The sequence below is a fragment of the Aotus nancymaae genome, unplaced genomic scaffold (assembly GCF_030222135.1).
Source record: "Aotus nancymaae isolate 86718 unplaced genomic scaffold, 86718_ANA_hifiasm-v0.15.2.pri h1tg000210l, whole genome shotgun sequence".
In the NCBI taxonomy this organism is placed as follows: Eukaryota; Metazoa; Chordata; class Mammalia; order Primates; family Aotidae; genus Aotus; species Aotus nancymaae.
Window position 1 is genome coordinate 1937483 of NW_026988625.1, and position 26553 is coordinate 1964035.

Here is a 26553-nt window from a genome sequence, read left to right on the forward strand (position 1 = left end):
TTGAATTAATTGCTCTGACCAAGACTACCGATAACCTCCATGTCACCAAGTGCACTCCCACCTCATCACCTATGTGCTGAGAATTTTCAAAACAATATATTCACTTCAGAGTTTTCTTTTATAGTCTCTTTTTTTTCTTTTTTTTTTCATTTTATTTTATTTTAGAAAGAAAGAAAGAATGAAGAAGAGGAAGAAAAAGGAAGAGAAAGAGAGAGAGAGAATGGGAGTATTGCTTTCTTGCCCAGGCTAGAATGCAATTTAGTAATGGGTATTGAAAACCACTTTTATACCAATAATTATACTTAATGATGTAGACAGGAAGGAATAAGGGAAGAAAATAACAAACAAGCACCCAACCAATATTTCATTTAAACCTATGAAATGCTATGCAATTACTGAGGAGTGATTTACTTCCAATTATGTAGTCACTTTTGGAATAGGTGTGAGGTGATAATGTATGTTTTGTGTATTTGAAGTGGAGAGTTCTATAAATGTTTATTAAGTTTACTTGTTCCGGGTCTGAGTTCAAGTCCTGGATGTCCTTGTTAATTTTCTGTCTCGTTGATCTATAAAATCGTTAGCTCTTCTTGTTACATTGATCCTTTTGCCATTATGTAATGTCCTTCTTTGCCTCTTTTGATCTTTGTTGCTTTAAAGTCTACTTTATCAGAGGCAAGAATTGCATCTCCTGCTTTTTGTTTATTTGTTTATTTTTATTCTCTGTTTGGTTGGTAAATCTTCCTCCTTCTCTTTGTTTTGAGTCTTTGTGTATTGTTGCATGTGAGATGGGACTGGATGCAGCATACCAATGGGTTTTGGCTTTTTATCCAATTTAAATATATGTAAGTTTAATACTGGCATTTGATGCTAGCTGGCTGTTTTGCCCATTAGTTGGTGTACATTTTTCATTGTGTTAATGCTCTTTGCTTTTTGATATATTTTTGGAAAGGCTGATATTGGTTGTTCCTTTATATGTATAGTGCTTCTTTCAGAAGCTCTTGTAAAGCAGGCCTGGTGGTGGTGAAGTCTCTAAGTACTTGTTTGTTCGCAAAAGATTTAATTTTTCCTTCACTCGTAAAGCTTAGTTTGGCTGGATATGAAATTCTGGGTTGAAAGTTCTTTTCTTTAAGGATATTAAATATTGGTCCCCACTCTTTTCTGGCTTGCAGGGTTTCTGCTGAGAGATCTGCTGTTAAGTCTGATAGGTTTCCCTTTATGGGTAACCTGACCTTTCTCTCTGGCTGCCCTTAGTATTTTCTCCTTCATTTCAACCCTAATAAATCTGGCAATTATGTGCCTTGGGGTTGGTCTTCTTGAAGAATATCTTTGTGGTATTCTCTGTATTACCTGGAGTTGAATATTACCCTGCCTTGCCAGGTTGGGAAAGTTTTCCTGAATGATATCCTGAAGAGTATTTTCCAACCTGGATTCATTCTCTTCATCACATTCAGGTACACCTATCAAATGTAAATTAGCTCTTTTCACATAGTTCCATATTTCCTGGAGACTTTGCTCATTCCTTTTCATCCTTTTTTCTCCAATCTTGTCTTCTCATTTCATTTCACTGAGCTGGTCCTCGACTTCTGATATCCTTTCTTCTGCTTGATCAATTCGACTGTTTAAACTTGTGCATACTTCATGAAGTTCTCGTGTTGTGTTTTTCAGCTCCATCAATTCACTTATATTCCTCTCTAAATTGTCCATTCTCGTTAGCATTTCGTCAAACCTTTTTTCAAGGTTCTTAGTTTCTTTGCATTGGGTTAGAACAAGTTCTGATTTAATTCACAGAAGTTTCTTATCACCCACATTTTGAAACCTGCTTCTGTTATTGGAACACACTCGTTCTCCATTAAGCCGTGTTCCGTTACTGATGAGGAATTGTGATCCCCTGTAGAGCGAGAGGCATTCTGATTTTGAATATTCTCTGTCTTTTTAGGCTGGTTTCTTCTCTTCATTATATATTCATCCCTCTGTCGTCTTTGTAATTACCGACTTTCTAACTAGGTCTCTGAGCGGACGTCCAACTTTTGATTCCCAGCGCCAAAATCTGAGCAATCCACTGCGCCGGCCAAAACAGTGGCGTTAAGATGGATGGTGCTTTTCTACCCAGGAATCTCCGGACTCTGCACCAAGAACTGCTGCGCTAAGGCGCCAGCAAAACCACCGCGCCGGCCACAAGAGTCGCTGTGGCAACCCGTGGGGCTCCTCCACTGGGAATCTCCTGGTCCGTGAGCAACAAATATTCGTCTGAAAGTGTGGCGTCCTCTCATTCTCTGCGCTTTCACTGGGAGCTACGTGCCGGAGCTGCTAGTGATCAGCCATCTTGAATCTCTCTCTCCTACTGTCTCTCTCTCGTTGCCTGGACCACATCTTTCCCTGGGTATCTCAGAGAGTTCTCAAATTAAGTGTGTTCACATCTCTTCCATAATCCTCCTCACCTTTCTTACCTCTGTATGTGGTACCTCCTTCCTTTTTACCTTCACATCCATCTGTAGGCAAGTCTGTTGATTTTGCTGCATCAAAGAGCCCTTGAATCTGTTTATATCACGTACTCACTTGGTACCACCCAAGTCCAAGTCACCATCATCTCTTACCTGCACACTGTAACTCATTGTCCTGTATAAACCATTACCCCTCTGCAATCTGCTGCAGCCAGAAAAATGCTAATGTGATAAAACTTCCATTGGCTCCCCTTTGCCAACTAAAGTCCAGACACCTTACCCTGGAGTTTGCCTGCATGACTCATGCTTGCCTGAGCTGGCCCTCTGACCTACCTTTGAAGGCTTACCTCACTCTGCTCTTCCACTCCCTCTGAACATCACCACAGTGTCCTCGATTTCTTTGAGGGTATGCTAAGCACTCAGCTGGGAACATTTTTTTTCTTCTAAGCTCTCGTTTGCCTGCATAAAGACTATTAGTTATCCTTCTAGTCTCAACTTTGCTGTCATTCCCTGAAGAGGCCTTTCCTGTTCTCCCCTCAAGACCAGGTCACATTGCCACTCTGTTCCCAGAACCCCAGTACTTGTTCTTTCTTAGCATCACTCATTCGTAGTGACTTTTCGAATGCTTGCTTCAGCTCTAGACTCCAGGTTCCACGAGAGCAAGTTTCCTGTCTCCTTTCTTTTTTTTCTCTGACCTTTGCACCAAGCCAAGTGCTTGGCAGGTAGTGGACACTCAGGTGATTTTTGTTTAATGAATGGATTAACGACAAGAATAGCTCCATGTGGCAATAGAATAGAATCTGTTACTGTAAATACAATATCTCCTGCCTGCTACACTCAATTGTAATAGACTAATCTTATTTCCTGAAGAGGGATAAACTGACAGTTGGACATGAACATGGAAACCAGCCTACTTACTAGAATAGTAAATGGACCTGTGTTCTTACTGTGACAAGTGCCTCTGGGCAGATTTGATTCTCACAGTGGAAACACTTCATGACATGGCAGCAGCCTGGATTGTGGCTGTTAAAATTTAACACAAATAATTTTTAAAAGAATAACCTATTTGGGTTCTCAGTACATTTTTGAGTATTTTCAGAAAGTAAGTACAAGGCTATGACAGGGACAGTCTGTCAAATTGAGGCAGACTTGGATCCTTAGACATGCAGTAAGAAACAGACTCAACAAGTGCTTCTGGGCAGCTTTGTTCTTTCTGATCAGGGTCTGGTGTGTGACTAGGCTAAGGGAAAGCCTGGTCACACGCCAGACCCTGATCAGAAAGAACACTTCTGGTTGTCCTTGTGACTGCCTCCCTGTGTCCTGGACTGAAGAGTCTCTCGTCGGGCTGTAGCCCTAGGTAAGAAGTGTGCGGGAAGAGAGCAGGGCAACTCCGATCTGTGTTTGGTGGGTGCTGGTGGGGAAGCAGGTCCCGGGGAAGTGATGTTCAACTGAGACCTGAAGGATGATCAAGTTAACCAGTATTAGGAGGGAATAGAGGAGGAGCCTAGGGGACAGCTTGTGCCAATGCTCAAGAAACTGAAGGAACTCCCAAGAAGCTTGTGGTTAGAGAATAAGAGAGAAGTAGAACAAGGTGAGGCTGCAAATGGAGACGGTGGAAGCAGTATCTGATTGTGTCCTTCCCTGAAGGCTCAACAATGTTTGATGCTTCCTTCTTGCCCTCAGACTAAAGTCCACATGCCAGGTAATGAAGGTTTTCCTTAATCAGCCTCATCCTCCTTTAAAGCCCCTTTCTCTGCTGCCTTGTTTGTTTTCCATCTACCTATGTTTTAGCCATACTTGGCCTTTATTATTCTCTAACTTGAATGTCTTTGTACCTTTCTCTGATTGTTGTTGACTAACATTAAGTTCCCCACCTCTTTTCAGTAAGGCCCAGCTTACTTAATGTCATTGGTTTTTTTGAAGCCTTCCCTGCTGCCTGAAATCAAAGGGAATGTCTTCTCCTCTGTAGTTTGATAATACTTTTATCATTCTGTGACTCTATTTATCCCATCCTGACTTATCTATGATTGTATATATTAATATGTGTAGCTTCCACACTAACTGTAGGCACATGAAGGCAAAGCTTTTATTTAGTTGTAGCTTAGACGTAGTTGCAGTAGAGGATCTTTGATTTTGGTGGAGTTGCATCAAACAGGTAGGTGGTAGCCCAGGATTTAGAAGTATTCCTCTGTGTGGGGCATCTCATTCCTAGAGGTGAAACATTGAATGGAATGTTCTACTGTGTTCTACGTATACATGAGTTGTTTTGGATAAACAGACTATGGGAAATTGTTGAAGTTCCCTGGATTGGGAATAAGGATGATCTTCAAGGTTGAAAGGAGTAAAACTCACCTTTTTTCTACCTTTATTACTTTAAAGTTCAGCATCAGATTTCTTTATTGGGATCCTTTCTACTTTGTGCAGAGCATCTGTTAAGAACATCTTCAACCAGCCGGCCTGCTTCCCTCCCGAGAGTGCCTGCAATGGAAAGTGCCAAGACCCTCTCAGGTGATGACTTTCATCTGAAATTTTTTTTTATTTTTTGTTTTTTAGAGACAGTATCTCACTGTATTGCCCAGGCTGGTCTCAAACTCCTGGCCTCAAGCTGTCCTCTCACCTTGGCCTCCCAAAGTGCTGGGATTACAGGCAGTGAGCCACTGCGCCCTCTCTAGCTGGGCTTTAAATCAATGGGAAGTCCTGTGATCAGCTAAAATTACCATCCCAAAGCCTTTTTTTCTGTGTGTGTGTGTGTGTGTCTGTTCTCCAGATTCTTTCTCAGTCTGTTTCCTCTATTTTATATAAAGTTCTGAGAGGTTTTCTCATCCAGTTTCCTAGCACACCACTTAAAAGAAACTACTGATTTAAGGACTATAAAGAACTGACATTGAACAAAAAAACCATAATTATCAATTATGCCAGAAATATATAAGCATGTCATTTGAAATCATCTAATAGGAGAAAGCATTTGTACCTCTGGATCTTTAAGGGCATTGCTTTACTAATGCAGAGTTACATATTCTGCTTATGGTTATCCTAAAATCATTAGAAAATTTTAGCCAATAAAGGCAATGGGGTGGGACAGTTTTTAGTTATCAGGGGAAAACGATTACTGATGTGTAACACTGACTGCATTAAATCAGCCCAGGAATGTAGAGTTAATGGCTCTGCAGATCCACCTTCTTCTGAGGTGAGAAAGAATCTGAGATTAGGGACTTTGTCAACTATGTCAGTTGTCACTGTGTTCAGCCCTACATTCTGAGCACCTGGCAATAGTCAGTGCCGCCTTTAGAAAGCTGCTGTTGTGGAGCTGATAGCAGTGACTGAAGTGGGTACTTCCATTCAACAGTTCTTGGAACATTTTATAATTCTAATAAGGTGGTACAATGTCTTACTGTGCCAAACTTCAGAATAGGACTTTTCCAAAAGATTGTTGCTATTTCCCAACAGTTGAATTGATACATTTTGGTTTTCTGTCTTATTGATTTAGACTTTTTTTTCAAATGTGCCCTGAGGCTGGGTGTGGTGGCTCATGCCTATAATCCCAACATTTTGGGAGGCTGAGGTGGGCGGATCACTTGAGGTCAGGAGTTCAAGACCAGCCTGGCCAACATGGCAAAACCCTGTCTCTACTAAAAATACAAAAATTAGCCAGGCACAGTGGCAGGCACCTGTAGTCCCAGCTACTCAGGAGGCTGAGGCGGGAGAATTGCTTGAACCCAGGAGGCAGAGGTTGCAGTGAGCTGAGATGCACTACTGCACTCCAGTCTGAATGACAGAGTAAGACTCCCTCACGAAAAAAAAAAAAAAAGGAAAAGAAAAGTGCCCTTAGCTAGCATTACGTGTAGACCTGTAATGAAGTATGTCTTTCCTTTCTGTCCCTTTAACAGTGTTTTTGGCTAAATTCAGAAGAGTTGTGTTGATTCGAATTGTGTGTGTTGGGCAGGGCAGAGTAGTTACAAATCTGGTTATAATTAACCTTTGGTTTTTAGTTGTATTTGTAATTAGACAGATGTTTATGTAGTATTCATTATGTGCTTAGTAGGTACCATGAGTGTTATAGGAATGGATTAGGCGAACTCCTTGTCTATAAGGAATATGGAGCTCCGTGCATATTTCAACTACTGTATCTTTTTACATTTTTTTGTTGTTCTACTTGTTTGTTTGCTTGTTTGTTGAGACGGAGTCTCGCTCTGTCGCCCAGGCTGGAGTGCACAGTGTTGCAGTCTTAGCTCACTGTAACCTCCATCTCCTGGGATTAAGCAATTCTCCTGCCCCAGCCTCCTGTGTAGCTGGGATTACAGGCATGCGCCACCATGCCTGGCTAATTTTTGTATTATTAGGAGAGGCAGGGTTTCACCATGTTGGCCAGGCTGGTCTGGAACTCCTGACCTCAAGTGATCTGCCTGTCTCAGCCTCCCAAAGTGCTGGGGGGGTTATAGGCATGAGCCACTGTGCATGGCCTCACAGTTTTTTTAATGGAAAAATAAGAAATACTTTTCCAGTTATCAGTATTAGTTTTTCCTCCCTCCTGTATGGTAATATCTGTTCTTTTTGGAATCTTCAGAAAAAATCTCAAGAACGCAGTCTAAAATGTTTTTGCTATAAAATACATAATGACTATTTCTCACAGTGTCTCGACGAAGTAGTGAAGAAATGAAACGGGACATTTCTGCACAGGAGGGAGCATCGCCAGCCTCTCTGATGGCTATGGGAACCACGTCTCCACAGCTTTCCCTATCCTCTTCTCCAACGGCATCTGTGACTCCCACCACCCGAAGCCGAATAAGGTAGAGAACAGTTAATATTCTTGCATTTTGTGTGTATCTTTCCTGGCCTTTTGATAGTAAATGATCAAGTTGTAAAATGGTGGCATTTGAGCACTGTGATTTTTTTTTTTTTTTTTTTTCTGTGTGTGGTTTACTAATATTTCTTATTGGGTAAATGGTATAGAAGACACTGACAAAGTAAAAGTGATAGTTCCTTTCCCTAAGCAACTGTATCTTTTTTTTTTAAATTAGAGAATGGTTGATTGCAAAAGAAAGTATTACGAAATTTAAATACTGAGGAATGGGTGGAGTGTTAAGGAAGGCGTCCCAGAAGGTTGAAATTTGAGTGGGGCCTTGAAAATTGTAGACAGGGAGGGCTGGGTGACATTATTGGCAAGGTCAGTAACTTGAGGGAATATACAAAAGGAATGAATAAGTGAGGAGTCTGGAGGGGGATGCTGCAGGTAGGTGGTTCTACAGATTCAGCACCCTGTTACAGAAGTCCAGAGGAAGGTGTACCTACCATATCAGGGAACAGCAGAAGAAAAGATTGACTAGGTAGGGGATGGCAAGGTGATGGAACTTCTTTAAAGTCAAATTGAGTCACTTTGATGTAGTAGAAGCTATAAAGTAGTGTAAATAAATTATCATGTCTGGGCCAGTGGAAAAGAGGTGAAGAGAGGGTTGGACCTAGGTGGTTTTTCATAAAGAAAGATGATTTCAGATCTTTATAAAAAGAATGCAAGAATGGAAGATATCAAAGATGGCTCTCTTTGTTTACACTGGGAGTCTGGGAACATGGTGCTACATTAATAATTGATTAAAAAGTACATGAAAATCTAAGAATGTGTATACACACACACACACACACATATGATAGAGTTTTACTCTTGTTATCCAGGCTGGAGTGCAGAGGCACGATCCCGGCTCACTGCAGCTTCCACCTCTCAGGTTCAAATGATTCTCCTACCTCAGCCTCCTGAGTAGCTGGAATTACAGGTGCCAGCCATCATGCCCGGCTAGCTTTTTGTATTTTTTTTTTAAGTAGACACGGGGTTTCATCATGCTGGCCAGGCTGGTCTCGGACTCCTGACCTTAGGTGATCCACCCACCTCATCCTCCCAAAGTGCTGGGATTACAGGTGTGAGCCACCACACCTGGCCTAAGTTTATAGTTTATTCATAGTTCTCTTATATCAGAAGTCTCTTTGGACTAAAAGGTATTAAGGACTTAGGGGGAAAAACAGATGTCAGAAATTTAGCATACATTGTTTATAGGGATGAAGAAAACTGTTGGCAAGCGTTAAGAAGAATTGAAGGAAGCAGCCAGGTGTGATGACTCATGCCTATAATCCCAGCACTCTGGGAGGCTGAGGTGGGTGGATCACTTGAGGTCTGGAGTTCAAGACCAGCCTGGCCAACATGGTGAAACCCCCATCTCTACTAAAAATACAAAAATTAGCCAGGTGTGGTTTCGTGCATCTGTAGTCCCATCTACTTGGGAGGCTGAGGCACTAGAATTGCTTGAACCTGGGTGGCAGAGGTTGCAGTGAGCCGAAATTGTACCATTGCACTCCAGCCTGGGCTTCAGAGCGAGACTCTGTCTCAAAAAAACAAAAAGAATTGAAGGAAGGATAGGAATGAGTGGCAGAAGTTTAGCCATATATTAATTTATAGTCTTGAGGGTAAAATGGAATATTTTTCAAACTAAAATTATGCACTTATTATAAAGCCGTGCTTCTAAGGGAGCCAACGTTTTAGAATTGTGGTCCGGTAAGCGGTGCCCCAGGGGAGTAGGTAGAAAACCGAGTGAGAAGGGTAGCTCAGGCCACCCTGCCTATGCAGGGAAAAGACTGACAGTGCTCTTCTCTGTGTCCTGGGTGATGAGCTCCCTGCATGGTGCTTGTGCAAAGGACACTGGTTTGGGAGACAGGACACACACTCCTCCTGCCTCCTCCACTTAGGAGCTTTGATCTTCAACAAGGTGTCTCCTGGCTTCAGTTTCTCATCTCAAGATGAAGAAGTGAGAGATGATCCTCCATTCCTAGGGGTACTTTTCTGTAGCTTCTCATTATGTCCATAGAGTTTGCTCTACTTTGATACTTTTTAAGCTGTTTCTGTAACAAAATGGACCCCACGTGAGCCAAAGTAAACCTTTCCCATTTATTATAATAGTGACTTTTATGTTGAGCCATGACAAGTTTTTGTTTTTGGCGTGCTTTTTTGCATCCATTCACATAACTGTGTCATTCTCTTTCCCTAAGTTTAGTGGTAGTATAACAAACTTCTTGGAATCCTTTAATGCAAGCTTCTCTAACCTGTGGCCCAGGACAGCTTTGAATGTGGCCCAACACAAATTTGTAAACTTTCTTAAAACATTGAGAATTTTTTTTGCAGATTTTTTTTTTTAGCTCATCAGCTATTGTTCGTGTCAGTGTATTTTACATGTGGCCCAAGACAATTCTTCTACTTCCATTGTGGCCCAAGGAAGCCAAAAGATTGAACATCCCTGCTTTATTTAAAGCAAAGCAGGAATCTTATGGGCTGGCACACAAAAATGTATATTTCTTCAAGAAGGCAGTCTAACTGCACATAGAGAAATAGTATTTTTGCTTTTGGTTTTTAGATAAATAAAAGTTGGTACTATTTCAAGGCTCCTCAATTAGAAAAGCTTGTTATAAATGTGCCCTCTTTGATTTCCTAGCATCCGTTGGAGGGTGAATACTGACAGAATAAATATACTGAGGAATACTAAGCTGCTTGTAACATATGAACCTTTAGGATATTTATTGGGCTGCTAAGTTCACAGAACAGGGGACTAGAGTCTCCACTTTGCTATAATCACTGAAAAATAGACCAATCTTTTAAGCACAGGCTACTAGTGAAGCTGCAGGTTATATTATACAGGACTTTCTTTCTCTGGGTATTCCTTAGTGTTCTGTTCCAATTCCAAAGTAGTGACCCAAAGGGAAGATATGGTGTACAATGAGTAGGATTCTAATTCTCTCCTGCCCCTTCACCAGGGGTGATCGCAAAACCTTTTTTGATTGAATGTCTGGCCTAAGGCAAGATGTTTATTTTGACTACAAGGCAATTTGCAATGTCATAAAGTACCCCTACATAGAATTTTTTTCAATGAATCATATGTATAGCCACTGAATTTTAACCCCCCAAACTTCTACAGTGTTTCTACTTACTATCTGAAGTTCCTTGAGGGGGCAGAGGTCCTGGGTTGTTCACCCTCAATTGCCTGGTGCTTGCACATTGCCTGGCACAGTGGTGCTCCATAAGGAGATGTTGAATAAGTAAGTTTGCAAAGAATTCCATTTTTGAGCAAGGTAAAATTCTAACTGCCTACAGTCAAAAAACGATGTACAATTAGCACTAAACACATCTAAGACATTTCATGGAAGCTATAAATGTTGTTAACTGTTTATTGCCATCTTTTGTCTGTCTTATCTGCTTCCCCCCATTGTAAACTCCTTGAAGGCAGGAACTGTTATGTCTTAGAATCCGACAACTTGCATAACCTTGCCCTATATATTTATAGTAAGTAGTTTTTAAAATGATGAGATGATAAAGGGTATTAACAGTTATTTTATTTATTTATTTTGAGATACTTTTGCTCTTGTTGCCCAGGCTGGAATGCAGTGGCACAGCCTCAGCTCACTGCAACCTCCGCTTCCAGGGTTCAAGCAATTCTTCTGCGTTGGCCTCCCAAGTAGCTGGGATTACAGGCGCCCGCCACCATGCCCAGCTAATTTTTGTATCTTTAGTAGAGACGGGGTTTCACAATGTTGGCCAGGCCGATCTCGAACTACTGACCTTAGGTGATCAGCCTGCCTCGGCCTCCCAAAGTGCTGGGATTACAGACGTGAGCCACCATGCCCAACACATTTGATTAATTTTTAATATGCTTTGTACTGTCTTTGCCACTTTCCATGTGGGTGATGATTATAGAGTCCCTCCCTTCAGTTAGCAGAGAATTCTGACAACAGTGGATCTATGGGGCCATAAACTAAAAATCAAATGTATGAAAAAATATGTCTTGCCTTTGTGTTTTCCTTACTGTGTGCATTTCTCCTGTTTAAAAATGCAAACTAATACTGTTCTCTTATTCTGGTGCCCAAATAAAAAATATTTCAACTTTGGGTTACTTGTTTTCAGAGAAGAAAGGAAAGACCCTCTCTCAGCATTGGCCAGAGAATATGGAGGATCAAAGAGGAATGCCTTGCTGAAGTGGTGTCAGAAGAAAACAGAAGGCTATCAGGTAATCATATGGTTCTTTCGTCCCATGTGAGTAATTGCCAAACCAAGTACTGGAGTGTCGTAGCTTACTACCTGTCACACATTAGAAATGGTGAATCCTGGCTGAGCACAATGGATCACACCTGCAATCCCAGCACATTGGGAGGCTGAGATGGGTGGATCACTTGTGCCCAGGAGTTCAAGCTTGGGCAACATGGCAAAACCCTATCTCTGTAAAAATAAAAATTATAATTAGCTGGCATGGTTCTGTGTGCCTGGAGTCTCAGCTTCTTGAGAGGCTGAGGTGGGAGGATCACTTAAGCCTGGGAGGCAGAGGCTGCAGTGATGAGTCGTATATAAAATTTCAGGAACACATTCTTAAAGTCCAGCCATAATTGACTATCACTTGGAGGAAGTAAGTTTGTTACCTTTCCAAAGTAGCCAATATTTCCATTATTACTCATCTATTGTAGCACTTTCTTATTTAAGTCCAGGTTAAATGCTTTTTTACCTTAAATGTAACTTTGGAGAGTGGACTCAAATTCTCCATACAAAAAGAAAACATGTAATATTCATCCATTCATACTGCTAAAAAATACAATTTTGTTACTAGTGTCCTCACGTACAGTATTAGTTGCAGAGATTCTCCCCAGCTTGCAGATGGTACTCTTGATTGCGTTTCCTACTTTGGCACAAATGCACAGAAGTACGACACAAGAAGAGAATAGAGTTCTATGTTCCTGGTGTCTTCACATCAGCCCTCATCTCACCAAAATAGCATAAAAGGTCTAGCTACAACATTTTCATACAAATTTTATGCAGAAGAGGTAATCATGTAGTAGAGTAACAGATTGATTAAGATCTGCCATTAACAGGTCGCTTTTGGATGAATTTGTACATTATTTTAAGTGATGATCCTTATTTAAGATTAAAAAGCCAAGCAAATTGCAGTGGGCATAAAGAAAAGTCATAATAATCATTGAGGATTTATTAAGACTCTCCATGTTTGAGCTTCAAGCCAGTGGCAAGTGAAAAAGAGAAGAGAAAATCATTAAAAAAAAAAAAAAAGGCTGTGTTCAGTGGCTCACGCCTGTAATCCCAGCACTTTGGGAGCAAAGGCTCATGGATCACGAGGTCAGAGTTCGAGACCAGCCTGACCAACATGGTGAAACCCTGTCTCTATTAAAAATACAGTACATAGCTGGGCGTGGTGGCTTGTGCCTGTAATCCCAGCTACTCAGGAGGCTGAGGCAGGAGAATCACTTGAACCCAGAGGCAATTGTTGCAGTGAGCCGTTATCGCGCCTTTGGATGACAGAGTGAGACTCTGTCCCCCCACCCAAAAAAAATCTCCATGCCAACTTCCACTGGCTAAAAAAGGAGATTAGTAGTGTTGGCAAAGATGTGGAAAAATGTGTAGGCTTATACTTTGTTGTGGGGGACCGATAAGATGTTGTAACTGTTGTGGAAAATAGTATGACAATTCCTGAAAAAAATAAACAGAATTACCATATGATCTGGCAATTCCACTTCTGGGTATATACCCAAAATAATTGAAAGCAGAGATTTGGAGAAATGTTTTAAGCACACCCATTTTCATGGCACTGTTACGATAGCCGAAAAGTGGAAGCAACCAGGTGTCCATTGATAAGATGAATGGATAAACAACCTGTGTTATATAATACAATGGAATACCATTCTTCCTTAAAAAGGAAGGAAATTCTTATACATGCTGCAACGCAATGCACATTGAAGACACTGTGCAGGCCGGGCGCGGTGGCTCAAGCCTGTAATCCCAGCACTGTGGGAGGCCGAGGCGGGTGGATCACGAGGTCAAGAGATCGAGACCATCCTGGTCAACACGGTGAAACCCCGTCTCTACTAATACAAAAAAAATTAGCTGGGCATGGTGGCGCGTGCCTGTAATCCCAGCTACTCAGGAGGCTGAGGCAGGAGAATTGCCTGAACCCAGGAGGCGGAGATTGCGGTGAGCCGAGATCGCGCCATTGCACTCCAGCCTGGGTAACAAGATTGCGAAACTCCGTCTCAAAAAAAAAAAAAAAAAAAAAAAAAAAAAAAAAAAAAAAAAGAAGACACTGTGCTAAATGAAACAAGCCATGTATAAAAGGAGAAATACTACACAATTCTAATTATATGGAGTACCTAGAGTAGTAATATTTATAGAGACAAAAAGTAGAATGTTGATTGTCAGGGGCTGGGGGAGGGAAAAAAGAAAGGGGGTGGATACACAGTTTAGTTTTATAAACTGAAAAAAGTACTGGAGGTGGATCATGTTGATTGTAGCACAATAATATGAATATACTTAATGCTGTTGAACTGTATACTTAAAGATGGTTAAAATGATTTGTTATGTATATTTATCCACAATAATAAAACAACTTTGCAAAAAGAAAAAAAAATGACTAAGACCAGATAGAAAATCAACAAGGGAATAGAAGACTTAAATAGTACTATATACCAGCTAGACCTAAATACGTATTTTATACAATACTGCACCCAAAAATAGCAGACTACACATTACTTCCTCTTCAACCTCCTGAGTAGCCGGGACTACAGGTGTAGGCCATCACACCCAGCTATTATCTAGAAAATCTTTTAAGAATTCACATAAAAACTGTTGGAACTAATTCAGCAAAGTTGCAAGATGCAAGATCAGTACACAAAAATCACATGCATTTACTTATACTAACAATAAATTAAAACATTTCCATTTATAGCAAAATCAAAAAGAATAAACTATCTAGAAATAAATTTAAGAAAGGAGGCGTGAGTCTGATACACTGAAAAATAATAAACATTGCTGAAAGAAATTAAAGACAATCTTAATAAATGGAAAGACATACCGTGTTCATGGATTAGAAGTTTTGATACATGCTGCAACTTGGACGAACTGTGAAAATTTTATGCTAAGTGAACGAAGCCAAACATAAAACTTCAGCCTAAAATGGCTTCCATACTCAGGCTGGGCGTGGTGGCTCATAGCCTGTAATCCCAGCATTTTGGGAGGCCAAAGCAGTGGATCATCTGAGGTCAGGAGTTCAAGACCAGCCTAGCCAATATGGTGAAACCCTGTCTCTACTAAAAATACAAAAATTAGCCGGGCATGGTGGCACATGCCTGTAATCCCAGCTACTTGGGAGGCTGAGGCAGGAGAATTGCTTGAACCCTGGAGATAGAGGTTGAGGTGAGCTGAAATCACACCACTGCAGTCCAGCCTGGGCAACAAGAGTGAATCTCTTATCACACAGAAAAAAAAAAGGACTTCCGTACTCAAACCTGAAAAGTCTCAGGCTTTGTTGAATGGCAAGAACATCAATGCTGGCAGTTACAAGTTGGTTATAGAACTGAAACCTCAAGCATAAATGAAAATTATACAATCACTTAGTTGTGTTTTTTTTCTTAAGAACATTTTTTTATTGAGATAGGCCACACAAGATACAATTCATCCAACTTAAAGTGTACATTTCAGTGGGGAGATTTTAAAGTATATTCAGAGTTGTAAAACCACTACCACAACCAGTTTTAGGATATTTTTACTACCCCATAAAGAAATCCTATACCCAGTAGCAGTCATTCTCTATTTACTACAGGCAACCACTAATCACTTTCTGTCCTATAGATTTCCTTATTATGGACATTTCTTATAAATGGAATCACACAATATGTGGTCCTCTGTGACTGGCTTTTTTCACTTAGAATCATGTTTTTAAGGTTTATCCATGCTGTAGCATATACTAGTACTTCATTCCTTTTTGTGGCCAAATAATATTCCATTATATGGATATGCTACATATTGTTTATCCATTCTTCTCTTCAGGATGGTGTCTGTGTTGCTTACACTTTTGGGGGGGTTATATATATCACTGTTATGAACTTTTTTTGGCATGAGGTCTTACTGTGTTGTCCAGTCTGGTCTCAAGTGATCTTCCCACCTCAGCCTCCCAAGTAGCTGAATCTACAGGCACATTCCACCCTGCCTGGTTGAAGACATTTGTGTACAACAAGTTTTCACATGGACATACGTGTTTTCTCATCTTCTTGTCCAGCTTCTAGCTTACTACCAAAGTGTTTTTGAAACTGATCTTGTTACTTCTCTTTAAGCTGCTTCATTTGTTTCTCCTTTGTCGTTTGGTTAAAGTCCATGATCTTGGCTTGAAGTGGCGAGACCCCATAGTTTATTGAACATTTTAAGCCCACTCCTTGATCTATGAGCTGCAGAATGGATGTTGTATTAGCAGACATGAAAACAACATTAATCTCCTTGTATCATCATTGCAGCTCCTGGCTGATTCGTTGCATTGTCGATGAGCAGTAATACTTTAAAAGGAACATTGGGCTTAAAGTGTTCAATAAACTATGCTGTCAACAGATGGGCTGTCATCCAGGCTTTGTTGTTCCATTTATAGACCACAGGCAGAGTAGATTTAGTATAACTCTTAAGGGCCCTAGGATTGTGGGACTGGTAAATGAGCACTGGCTTCCACTTAAAGTCACCAGCTGCTTAGCCCTTAATGAGAGAGACAGCCTGTCCTTTGAAGTTTTGAAGCCAGGCATTGACTTTTCCTCTGTAGCTATGAAAGTCCTAGGTGTCATCATCTTTTAATAGAAGGCTGTTTTATCCACATTGAAAATTGTCATTTAGTGTGGCCACCGTCATCAGGGATCTTAGCTAGATCTTCTGGGTAACTTGCTGTAGCTTCTATATCAGCTCTTGCTGCTTCACCTTGAACTTGTATGTTATGGAGATGACTTCTTTCCTTCAACATTGAGCCAGCCTCTGCTAGCTTCAAACTTTTCTTCTGCAGCTTCGTCGCCAATCTCAGCATTCATAGAATTGAGGAGAGTTAGGACCTTGCTGTGGATTCAGCTTTGGCTTAAGGAAATGTTGTAGCTGGTTTGATCTTTTATTCAAAGCATGAAAACTTTCTCCATATCAGCAGTAAGGCCATTTTGTTATCTTATCATTTGTATATTCACTGGTGTAGCACTTTTAATTTCCTTCAGTAACTTTTTCTCTGCATTCACAACTTGATTAACTGGCACAAGAGGCCTAGCTTTCAGCCTGTTGGCTTTTGCTCTGCCTTTCTCAGTTAGCTTAAGCATTTCTAGATTTTGATTTAAAGTGAAAGATGTGTTAGTCTTCCTTTTACTTGAACACTTAGAGGCCATTGTAGGGTTATTAATGGGTCTAATTTTAACATTGTTACGTCTCAAGGAGTAGGGAGGCCCAAGGAGAGAGAGAGAGAGAGAGAGAGAAAGTGGCTAGTCAGTGGATCATTCAGAACACACACAACTTTATAGATTAAGTTCACTGTCTTGTAAGGACACAGTTCATGGCACCCCAAAACAATTACTACAGTGCCATCAAAGATCACTGGTAACACATCATCATAACGGTTATAATAAAAAATATTGCAAGAATTACCAAACTTGACCCAGAGACATTGAAATGAGCCCATGCTGTTGGCAGAATGGTACCAACAGACTTGTTTGATATAGGGTTGCCACAAACCCTCAAGTTGTAAAAAACTCAGTATCTATGAAGCACATGAAGATGAAGTACAGTCTGAGGTGTACTTGTATTGTCTTCCTCGTTGTTAGGTGTCTTCTTTTAAATTTTCGTAGACAATAAATTAAGTAATTTAGGAACATTATAAATTACTTCTCCCTTGAAGGATTGCTTGTGCTTAGGAGTTTGAGACCAGCCTGGGCAACATAGTGAGATCTTCTCTCTACTTAAAAAAAAATTAACCAGGATGGTAGCGATCCTCCCACCTCAACCCAGCTACTTGGAGGGCTGAGGCAGGAGGGTTACTTGAGCTGGGAAGTTGAGGCTGCTGTGAGCTGCTATCACGCCACTGCACTCCTGCCTAGGCGACAGAGTAAGACCCTGTCTCAGAAAAAAAAAAATTACTTTTCCTTTGATTTTAGAACTTTGCCATGTATCAAGTTAATTAAATGGAGATAATTCAAGCATTAAGTCAATTATTTAATGCCTCTTGGGTTCTTCTAGTTTAAGTCCTATGATTCTATGATCTTAAGATATTTAATATATATATACACCTTAATCTATATGTAGAAACATATATATATACACAAATCACTTATTTCAATTAATAATTTAAAGTTTCTTTCCATTTACTTGGTACTTGAAATGCAGGGGGAAATATGATATAGGATGGTTAATCATACATAAGGCAAATTCTTTTTGTATACTTGACAATCTTTGCTACCAACCCAATTCTCTGCTTTCTTACTTCCTATGGATACTTCTTTGATGTTATATATGTATGGCTTGGGGGAGGCAGTTGGCTTTTGTTTCCTGTGAGACAGATATCTGTCTGTTCCTTACCTTTAGAAGTAAGGAGGATACTGGTTCTTTTATTTCAAGCTCTGTAAGTTAAAATTGGACAGTCTGGTTGATGGGTGTGGCAAACCACCATGGCATGTAGTTTACCTATGTAACAGACCTGCACATTCTGCACATGTACCCCAGAACTTAAAGTATAATTAAAAAAAAAAAATTGGACAGTCTGAAATGCATAATCTTTTTTTTTTTTTTTTTTTTTTTGAGGTGGGGTCTCACTGTCACCCAGGCTGGAAAGCAGTGGCGCAATCTTGGCTCACTACAGCCTCTACCTCCCAGGTTCAAGCAATTCTCCTGCCTTGGCCTCCAGAGTAACTGGGATTATAGGGGCTGTCACCACGCCCAGATAATTTTTGTGTTTTTAGTAGAGATGGGGTTTTGCCATGTTTGCCAGGCTGGTCTCGAACTCCTGACCTCAAGTGATCCTCCTGCCTCAGCCTTCCAAAGTGCTGGGATTACAGGTGTGAGCCACTGCACCTGGTCTGAAATGCATAATCTTTTAAAACTGAAAGCCATATCTAATAGTGCTCTTAATTTGTCAAGAATCATATAGGAAGGGCCAGCGCCCTTTCCCTATCTAGCTATAAATGGATGATCATGCCCATCCTTTGGATCCAGCAGTTTCGGTTCAGTCCTTTGGTCTCTGACTACTCACAGTTTGCAGAAAAAGGCAGGTTGTGACACTTGACTAGTTTATGAGAGCAGAAGCTGTTACGTGACACTTAGCACATACTGCTCTCAGAGGCCCCAGATGGATCGTTAATGCTTGGAACGTGCGTGCTTTATGAAGAAGCCGTCTAATCAACGGAGATAGATTCCCTAATGCCCATATCATCTTTCGTTAACTCTCTTAAGAGTCACCCTAAAATTACTGTGCTGATCACTGTAATTTCATTAAGCATCCATTACAAAACAAGCCCTTATGAGTTTAGCTTTTATTTAACAAATACATTTTTCTCTTTTAACTTGTGCCCTGCCATTTATCATACATTGAAGCTTTAGAATAGTAGAGTATTAGTGTTAAAAATATCTTGGAGTTCTGGTTTATTATCAGGTTTGCAGATCTGGGACTGAAACCCCCACAAGGATAAATGGCTGCCTCAAGGCTATCTTGTGAGTCCAGGGCATTGTGTAACCAGCTTTCAGTACTATTGCTTTAAGGGTTGCGTCTTCCTTTTTTTCTCTTTTTTAAAAAATCAGTGCCTCTGTTTATACACAATTATGTTTTTAATTTAAATATGGGACTATAATAATTTTTTTTTTCTTTTTTTGAAAAAGGAAGAGAAAGAGAGAGAGAGAATGGGAGTGTTGCTTTCTTGCCCAGGCTAGAATGCAGTTTAGTAATGGGTATTGAAAACCTCTTTTATACCAATAATTATACTTGATGTAGACAGAAAGGAATAAGGGAAGAAAATAACAAACAAGCAGCCAATCAATATTTCATTTAAACCTATGAAATGCTATGCGATTACTGAGGAGTGATTTACTTCCAATTATGTAGTCACTTTTGGAATAGGTGTAATGTATGTTTTGTGTATTTGAAGTGGAGAGTTCTGTAAATGTTTATTAAGTTTACTTGTTCCGGGTCTGAGTTCAAGTTCTGAATGTCCTTGTTAATTTTCTGTCTCGTTGATCTATAAAATCGTTAGCTCTTCTTGTTACATTGATCCTTTTGCCATTATATAATGTCCTTCTTTGCCTCTTTTGATCTTTGTTGCTTTAAAGTCTACTTTATCAGAGGCGAGAATTGCATCTCCTGCTTTTTGTTTATTTGTTTATTTTTACTCTCTGATTGGTTGATAAATCTTCCTCCTCCTCTTTGTTTTGAGTCTTTGTGTATCGTTGCATGTGAGGTGGGTCTGGATGCAGCATACCAATGGGTTTTGGCTTTTTATCCAATTAGAATATATATATAGGTTTAATACTGGCATTTGATGCTAGCTGGCTGTTTTGCCCATTGGTTAGTGTAAATTTTTCATTGTGTTAATGCTCTTTGCTTTTCGATATATTTTTGGAAAGACTGATATTGGTTGTCCTTTATATGTATAGTGCTTCTTTCAGAAGCTCTTGTAAAGCAGGCCTGGTGGTGGTGAAGTCTCTAAGTACTTGTTTGTTCGCAAAAGGTTTAATTTTTCCTTCAATTATAAAGCTTAGTTTGGCTGGATATGAAATTCTGGGTTGAAAGTTCTTTTCTTTAAGGATATTAAATATTGGTCCCCACTCTTTTCTGGCTTGCAGGGCTTCTGCTGAGAGATCTGCTGTTAAGTCTGATAGGTTTCCCTTTATGGGTAACCTGACCTTTCTCTCTGGCTGCCCTTAGTATTTTCTCCTTCATTTCAACCCTAATAAATCTGGCAATTATGTGCCTTGGGGTTGGTCTTCTTGAAGAATATCTTTGTGGTATTCTCTGTATTACCTGGAGTTGAATATTACCCTGCCTTGCCAGGTTGGGAAAGTTTTCCTGAATGATATCCTGAAGAGTATTTTCCAACCTGGATTCATTCTCTTCGTCACATTCAGGTACACCTATCAAACGTAAATTAGGTCTTTTCACATAGTCCCATATTTCCTGGAGACTTTGCTCATTCCTTTTCATCCTTTTTTCTCCAATCTTGTCTTCTCGTTTCATTTCACTGAGCTGGTCCTCGACTTCTGATATCCTTTCTTCTGCTTGATCAATTCGACTGTTTAAACTTGTGCATGCTTTGCAAAGTTCTCATGTTGTGTTTTTCAGCTCCATCAATTCATTTATATTCTTCTCTAAATTGTCCATTCTCGTTAACATTTCGTCAAACCTTTTTTCAAGGTTCTTAGTTTCTTTGCATTGGGTTAGAACAAGTTCTTTTAATTCACAGAAGTTTCTTATCACCCACATTTTGAAACCTGCTTCTGTTATTGGAACACACTTGTAATCTATTAAGCCTTGTTCCGTTACTGATGAGGAATTGCCATCCCCTGTAGAGGGAGAGGCATTCTGATTTTGAGTATTCTCTGCCTTTTTACGCTGGTTTCTTCCCTTCATTATATATTTATCCGTCTGTCGTCTTTGTAATTACTGCCTTTCTAACTAGGTCTCTGAGCTGACGTCCAACTTGTTGATTCCCAGCGCCGAAATCTGAGCAATTCACTGCGCCGGCCAAAATAGCGGTGTTAAGATGGATGGTATTTTTCTGCCCGGGAATCTCCGGACTCTGCACCAAGAACTGGCGCACTAAGGCGCCAGCAAAACCGCCACGCCAGCCACAAGAGTCGCCCTGGCGACCCATGGGGCTCCTCTGCTGGGAATCTCCTAGTCCATGAGCAACAAATATTTGTCTGAAAGTGTGGCGTCCTCTCGTTCTCTGTGCTTTGACTGGGAATTACAAGCCCGAGCTGCTAGTGATCAGCCATCTTGGATCTCTCCCCTAACTCTAATAATTTTTAAGTGCTTATTGTGAGAAGTGGTAATCCAGTTCCCTATTTCATTACCTCTAAAATTTCTGCTGTCCAGAGACAACCACTTTTAATTTTTTTTAGCTGTTGTCTTTAGGGATTGATAGTACAAGATTGATAATACAAGAGTAACCCACTGGCATAAAGAAAATATTTATACTTTCAGTCAACTTTTCTTTGGTTTTAGATTTTATATCTAAGAGCTTTTATTGTATCATTGATTTCTTGCCCTCCTGGAAAACCCTAATTGAATGTAATCAAGATGCCTCTAAAGGTTAACTTGAGAGAGCTTTATTTTGAATGAAAAATCTCATTGTTTTCTGATAAAATGCTAGACCTAGAAATGGATTGGTTAAATCCAAAGAATAATGAAATCACTTAATCTAGAACAAAAGACTTTTAATAATTGAACAAAATATTTTAGTACTGTCTGAGGTAATTTAACCTCAGATTAACATTGAGAATGCATTTTTATTGATGGATGTACTTCATTAATGTGTGGACCACAGAAGAAAAGATTGGATATGTCTTACTGGAGATAAGTGGAATTAAAAGAATTAATAGGCTGGAATGATTTAGCAGGCTTATATTTATGTGCTATGCTTTACTTCCATTCTAAGCTTTTTTTTCCTAATATAAAAAAGCTATTAGGCCAGGCACAGTGGCTCACACCTGTAATCCCAACACTTTGAGAGGCCGAGGCGGGTGGATCACAAGGTCAGGAGTTCGAGACCAGCCTGGCCAATGTGGTGAAACCTCGTCTTTACTAAAAATACAAAAAATCAGCCCCAGATTTCATGGTGGACACCTGTAGTCCCAGCTATTTGAGAGGCTGAGGCAGGAGGAATCGCTTGAACCTGGGAGGCAGAGGTTGCAGTGAGTTGAGATCATGTCTTTGCACTCAAGCCCAGGCAACATTGCAAGACTCCGTCTCAAAAAAAAAAAAAAAAATGGCTAATAATTTATCAAATAGTAAGCTCTGTGTCAGGTAGTGTGCTAAGTGTTTAGATAGAAGTTAGGGAATAAAAATCGTTTCTATTCTCAGGAAGTTTATAGACTAGTCAGTAAAAACTGTATCAGTAATTAAAATTCAGTAAAACTTTGTTTATGGTTATAACAGAATATCAGACCAAATCTCTGATGAGACTGCTGTAAAAACTGTTTAAAATACAAAAATAAATATCGTTAAAGGCATTGGGGACTAACCAAGACAGCCAGATCAAATTTGGCTGGAGCCAGAATTGTAGAGAAAAATCCTATTGAGTTGAGCCCATATTTACCCCTGCTTTTTACCTTAGGGCATTGGCTAATTCTTCCCATGGGGTAGAGGCCAGATAAAGCAGTGGTCCAGAGTTTGTTTCATAATCACTGAGTAGCAGGACTAAAGTTTAAAATGAAGGATTCTAAGGCAGCCAGGATTTGAGGGTCCAAGATCCTAGGGAAAAGACAACCTCAAGAGTAATGAACTCAGCCAACATGTTGACACATGCCTGTAATCCCAGCTATCAAGGAGGCTGAGACAGGAAGATTGCTTGAGCCCAGCAGTTCGAGGTTACAGTGAGCTTTGATCACACCATTGCACTTGACCCTGGTCAACAGAGTGAGACCCCAATTCTTTGGAAAAATAGAGAGAGAGAGAGAGAGAGAGAGTAGTAAACTCAGCATTTGACTTAGCTTTTGCTATTAAGGTATTTTTCAAATTAAGATATTTTTCAAATTCAGAAAAAACTCAGTAGAAAGCTGTTACCAAAGGCTAAACAACTTAAGCATAGTTTTTGTTCTCATAGGAGCAGGTAGACAAAAAATTAGATTTCAAGGCCAGCCAAAGTGGAATGACAATGGAAAATACTCCAGGCTTTCAATTGAGACCTCAAAAGAATTATGTCCTACCAATAAAGGCTGACCAGAAGTTACCAGCTTAAGATCATGGTTGGGTCTGTTTTTTTATTTTTATTTTTATTTTTTTTGAGACAGAGTCTTGTTCTGTCGCCAGGCGACAGGCTGGAGTGCAGTGGCGCAATCTCAGCTCACTGCAACCTCCGCCTCCCAGGTTCAAGCAATTCTCCTGCCTCAGCCTCCCGAGTAGCTGGGACTACAGGCACTCGCCACCATGCCCAGCTAATTTTTGTATTTTTTTAGTAGAGACGGGGTTTCACCATGTTGGCCAAGATGGTCTCGATCTCTTGTCCTTGTGATCCGCCTGCCTTGGCCTCCCCCAAAGTGCTGGGATTACAGGCGTGAGCCAAAAAAAATCAAAACTTTGATTGGATCGAGGTGATCAGCCGTTATTCTAGTTGCCTGCCAGAAGAAACTTAGCCCCTATGCTCTTTGAAACATAGTATCCTGCATTCCATCAAAATACCAGGCATTGCCAGGCACAGTGGCTCATGCCTATAATCCTAGCACTTTGAGTGGCCAAGGTAGGAAGATTACTGGAGGCCAAGAGTTGGAGACCAACCTGGCCACATAGTAAGACCCTGTCTCTATAATTAATTAATTAATTAAAATACCAGGCATGCCAATAAGCAGGATCAAATGAATGAAAATCAAGAGAAAGAATGAGTAACAGGAAAAGAACTTGAAGTGATCCAGATATTGGAACTCTTGGGCCTTAAAATAACTAATTTATGAGTTTATGGAAGCAGATGAAGAGATATAGGGTTTTACTAGAGAACTGGAATCTATAAAATAGAATCAAACAAAAATTTTATTTTATTTTATTTTTTCAGATAGAGTTTTGCTCTCGTCACCTAGGCTGGAGTACAGTGGTGCAATCTCGGTTCACTGCAACCTCCACCTCCTGGGTTCAAGTGATTCTCCTGCCTCAGCCTCCTGAGTAGCTGGGATTACAGGCACTTGCCACCATGTCCAGCTAATTTTTTTTTTTTTTTTAAGTAGAGACAGGGTTTCACCATGTTGGCCAGGCTGGTCTCTCCTGACCTCATGATCTGCCAGCCTGGGCCTCCCAAAGTACTGGGATTACAGGTGTGAGCCACTGCGCCTGGCTAAATGAAAATTTTAGGACTAAAAAATACATTAGCTTGAGTTAAGAACTCCCATACATGTGTTTAACAACCACTCAACACAGAGAAGATGTATGAATTAGAAGATTGATCAGTCAGAAAGATCTACAATGAATCACTGAGAAATGAAAGAATGAAAAATAATAGTGTAATGGCGACAAGGGACACAACAGAAGGTTTAAGACACATACAATTGGGTTACACTAAATGAGAGGGCTAGGAGTGCCATAATCAAAGTGCTAAAAGTCAAGGACAGTGAAAAAAATCTTTAATTGCTAGAGAAAAAAGATAATTAGATTAAGAGGAATAAGATTGGCTGCTGATTTCTCAATAGATAATAAAGAGTATTTGTCACCAGTGGGCCCATTCTGAAAGAAAAAGGAAGTCCTTGTTACAGAAAGACAGTAATCCCATAGGGAACAAAATTGCAGGAAGGAATAAAGAACAGTAGAAGAGTAAATATGAAGGTAAATATGTATGAATATTGACTGTAGTGTAATAATATATATGTAGGTTGAAAATTTAACATAAAATGGTTCAAAAGTTAGGAGGGGGGCAGTAAATGTAATTAAGGTGTTGCAAGTTCCTTGCATTGTTCAGAAGGTCAGGAAATTACTAATTTGTCATAGATTCTTAATAAGTTAAGGGTTGCACATTGTAAATCTCTATGGCTGCACTCTGCTACAGTTGACATTGGCTGCATGGAGTTATTGAGAACTTAAAATGTGGCTATTCTGAATTGAGATGTGCTGTGATTATAAAATAAACACCAGATTTTGAAGACTTAGAAGACTTAGTATGGAAAAAAAAAGAATGTAAAATACCTCATTTAAAAAATACTGAATATATGTTGAAATGATCATATTTTTAATATATTTGATTAAATAAAATATATTAATATATGTTTTTAACTTTTTCTGTGTGGCTGCTATAATTAAAGTCATACTGTTAATAAAGTGATAAAAGAATGGAATATAAGAGGCTAACAGAAGAGAACTGGAATATTAATATTTGCTTAGTCTAAAATAAGACAGGAAAGAAGAGAAAAGGAACAAAGAACTAAGGGTATAGTAATAGATGTAAACCCAAATATGTAAAAATTACATTGTAGGTAAACAGGCTGACTATTCCAGTTTTAAAAGACAAAGATTTTCAGATTAAAAACAATAGACCCGACCAGGCGCAGTGGCTCACGCCTGTAATCCCAGCACTTTGGGGGAGGCCAAGGCAGGCGGATCACAAGGACAAGAGATCGAGACCATCTTGGCCAACATGGTGAAACCCCGTCTCTACTAAAAAAATACAAAAATTAGCTGGGCATGGTGGCGAGTGCCTGTAGTCCCAGCTACTCGGGAGGCTGAGGCAGGAGAATTGCTTGAACCTGGGAGGCGGAGGTTGCAGTGAGCTGAGATTGCGCCACTGCACTCCAGCCTGTCGCCTGGCGACAGAACAAGACTCTGTCTCAAAAAAAATAAAAATAAAAATAAAAAAACAGACCCAACCATGATTCGTGTACAAGAGACCCACTTTAAATGGAAAGACTGAAAGTAAAAGAGTTGGAAAAGATATACTATGCAAACGCTAACCAAAGGACTACTGGAAGAGCTATATTAATTTCAAAGTGTTATTTCACAGAAAGAAATATTACTAGAGATAGAGGTTGTTCGTAATGATAAAGGATTAAAACAATAACAATAGCCAAGGCATTCTTAGAAAACAATGTTTTAAGACTTAACACTGCCCAGGAAGACTTTATAGGCACTTAGAGCACATCATAAATTCATATGTATCTAGTTGCATAGCCCCAGAAAATATAAAGGGAAACTGATAGATCTAAAAGGCAAAATAGGCATATTTGGAGATTTTAATATACTTCTCTCATTAATAAAAAAAAAATGAAATTTAGTAGAGCTACAGAAGATATGAGTAATGCTATTAACTACTTTGTCCTGACTAATCTATAACACTGCACCAAACAACAGGGGATTGCACATTCCTTCTAATTGGCCACATGTAATCTCAAAACATTTCAATGAATTAAAGTCCTTCAAAGTTCTCAAAATGGAGGGAAAAATGAGATCTAGTCAAAGTAGAAGAACAAAAGCATTTGATAAAATTCAACACCTGTTCATTAGTTTCAAAAAGAAAAAACAACCCACAGAACAAATATTTAACAAACTGGGAAGAAAGAGACTTTTAAAAATATGATAAAGGACATCTACAAAAAATAATATTTATAGTGGACATTAAGCTTAAT

At 39.8% G+C, this 26553-nt stretch overlaps 1 protein-coding gene across 3 annotated transcripts in view; it reads left to right on the forward strand.

Annotated features, from left to right (window-relative positions):
* SPECC1L (sperm antigen with calponin homology and coiled-coil domains 1 like) overlaps window positions 1–26553 on the forward strand; it is a 150251-nt gene that overhangs the window by 94406 nt on the left and 29292 nt on the right. For 2 of the 3 annotated variants that reach the window (XM_064371888.1, XM_064371889.1), the window contains exons 11-13: window positions 4821–4949; window positions 7072–7228; window positions 11374–11476. In XM_064371888.1, coding sequence (XP_064227958.1) covers window positions 4821–4949; window positions 7072–7228; window positions 11374–11476 — 389 coding nt within the window. The remainder of the gene's footprint in view (window positions 1–4820; window positions 4950–7071; window positions 7229–11373; window positions 11477–26553) is intronic. The other variant, XM_012454163.3, reaches the window with a different exon arrangement.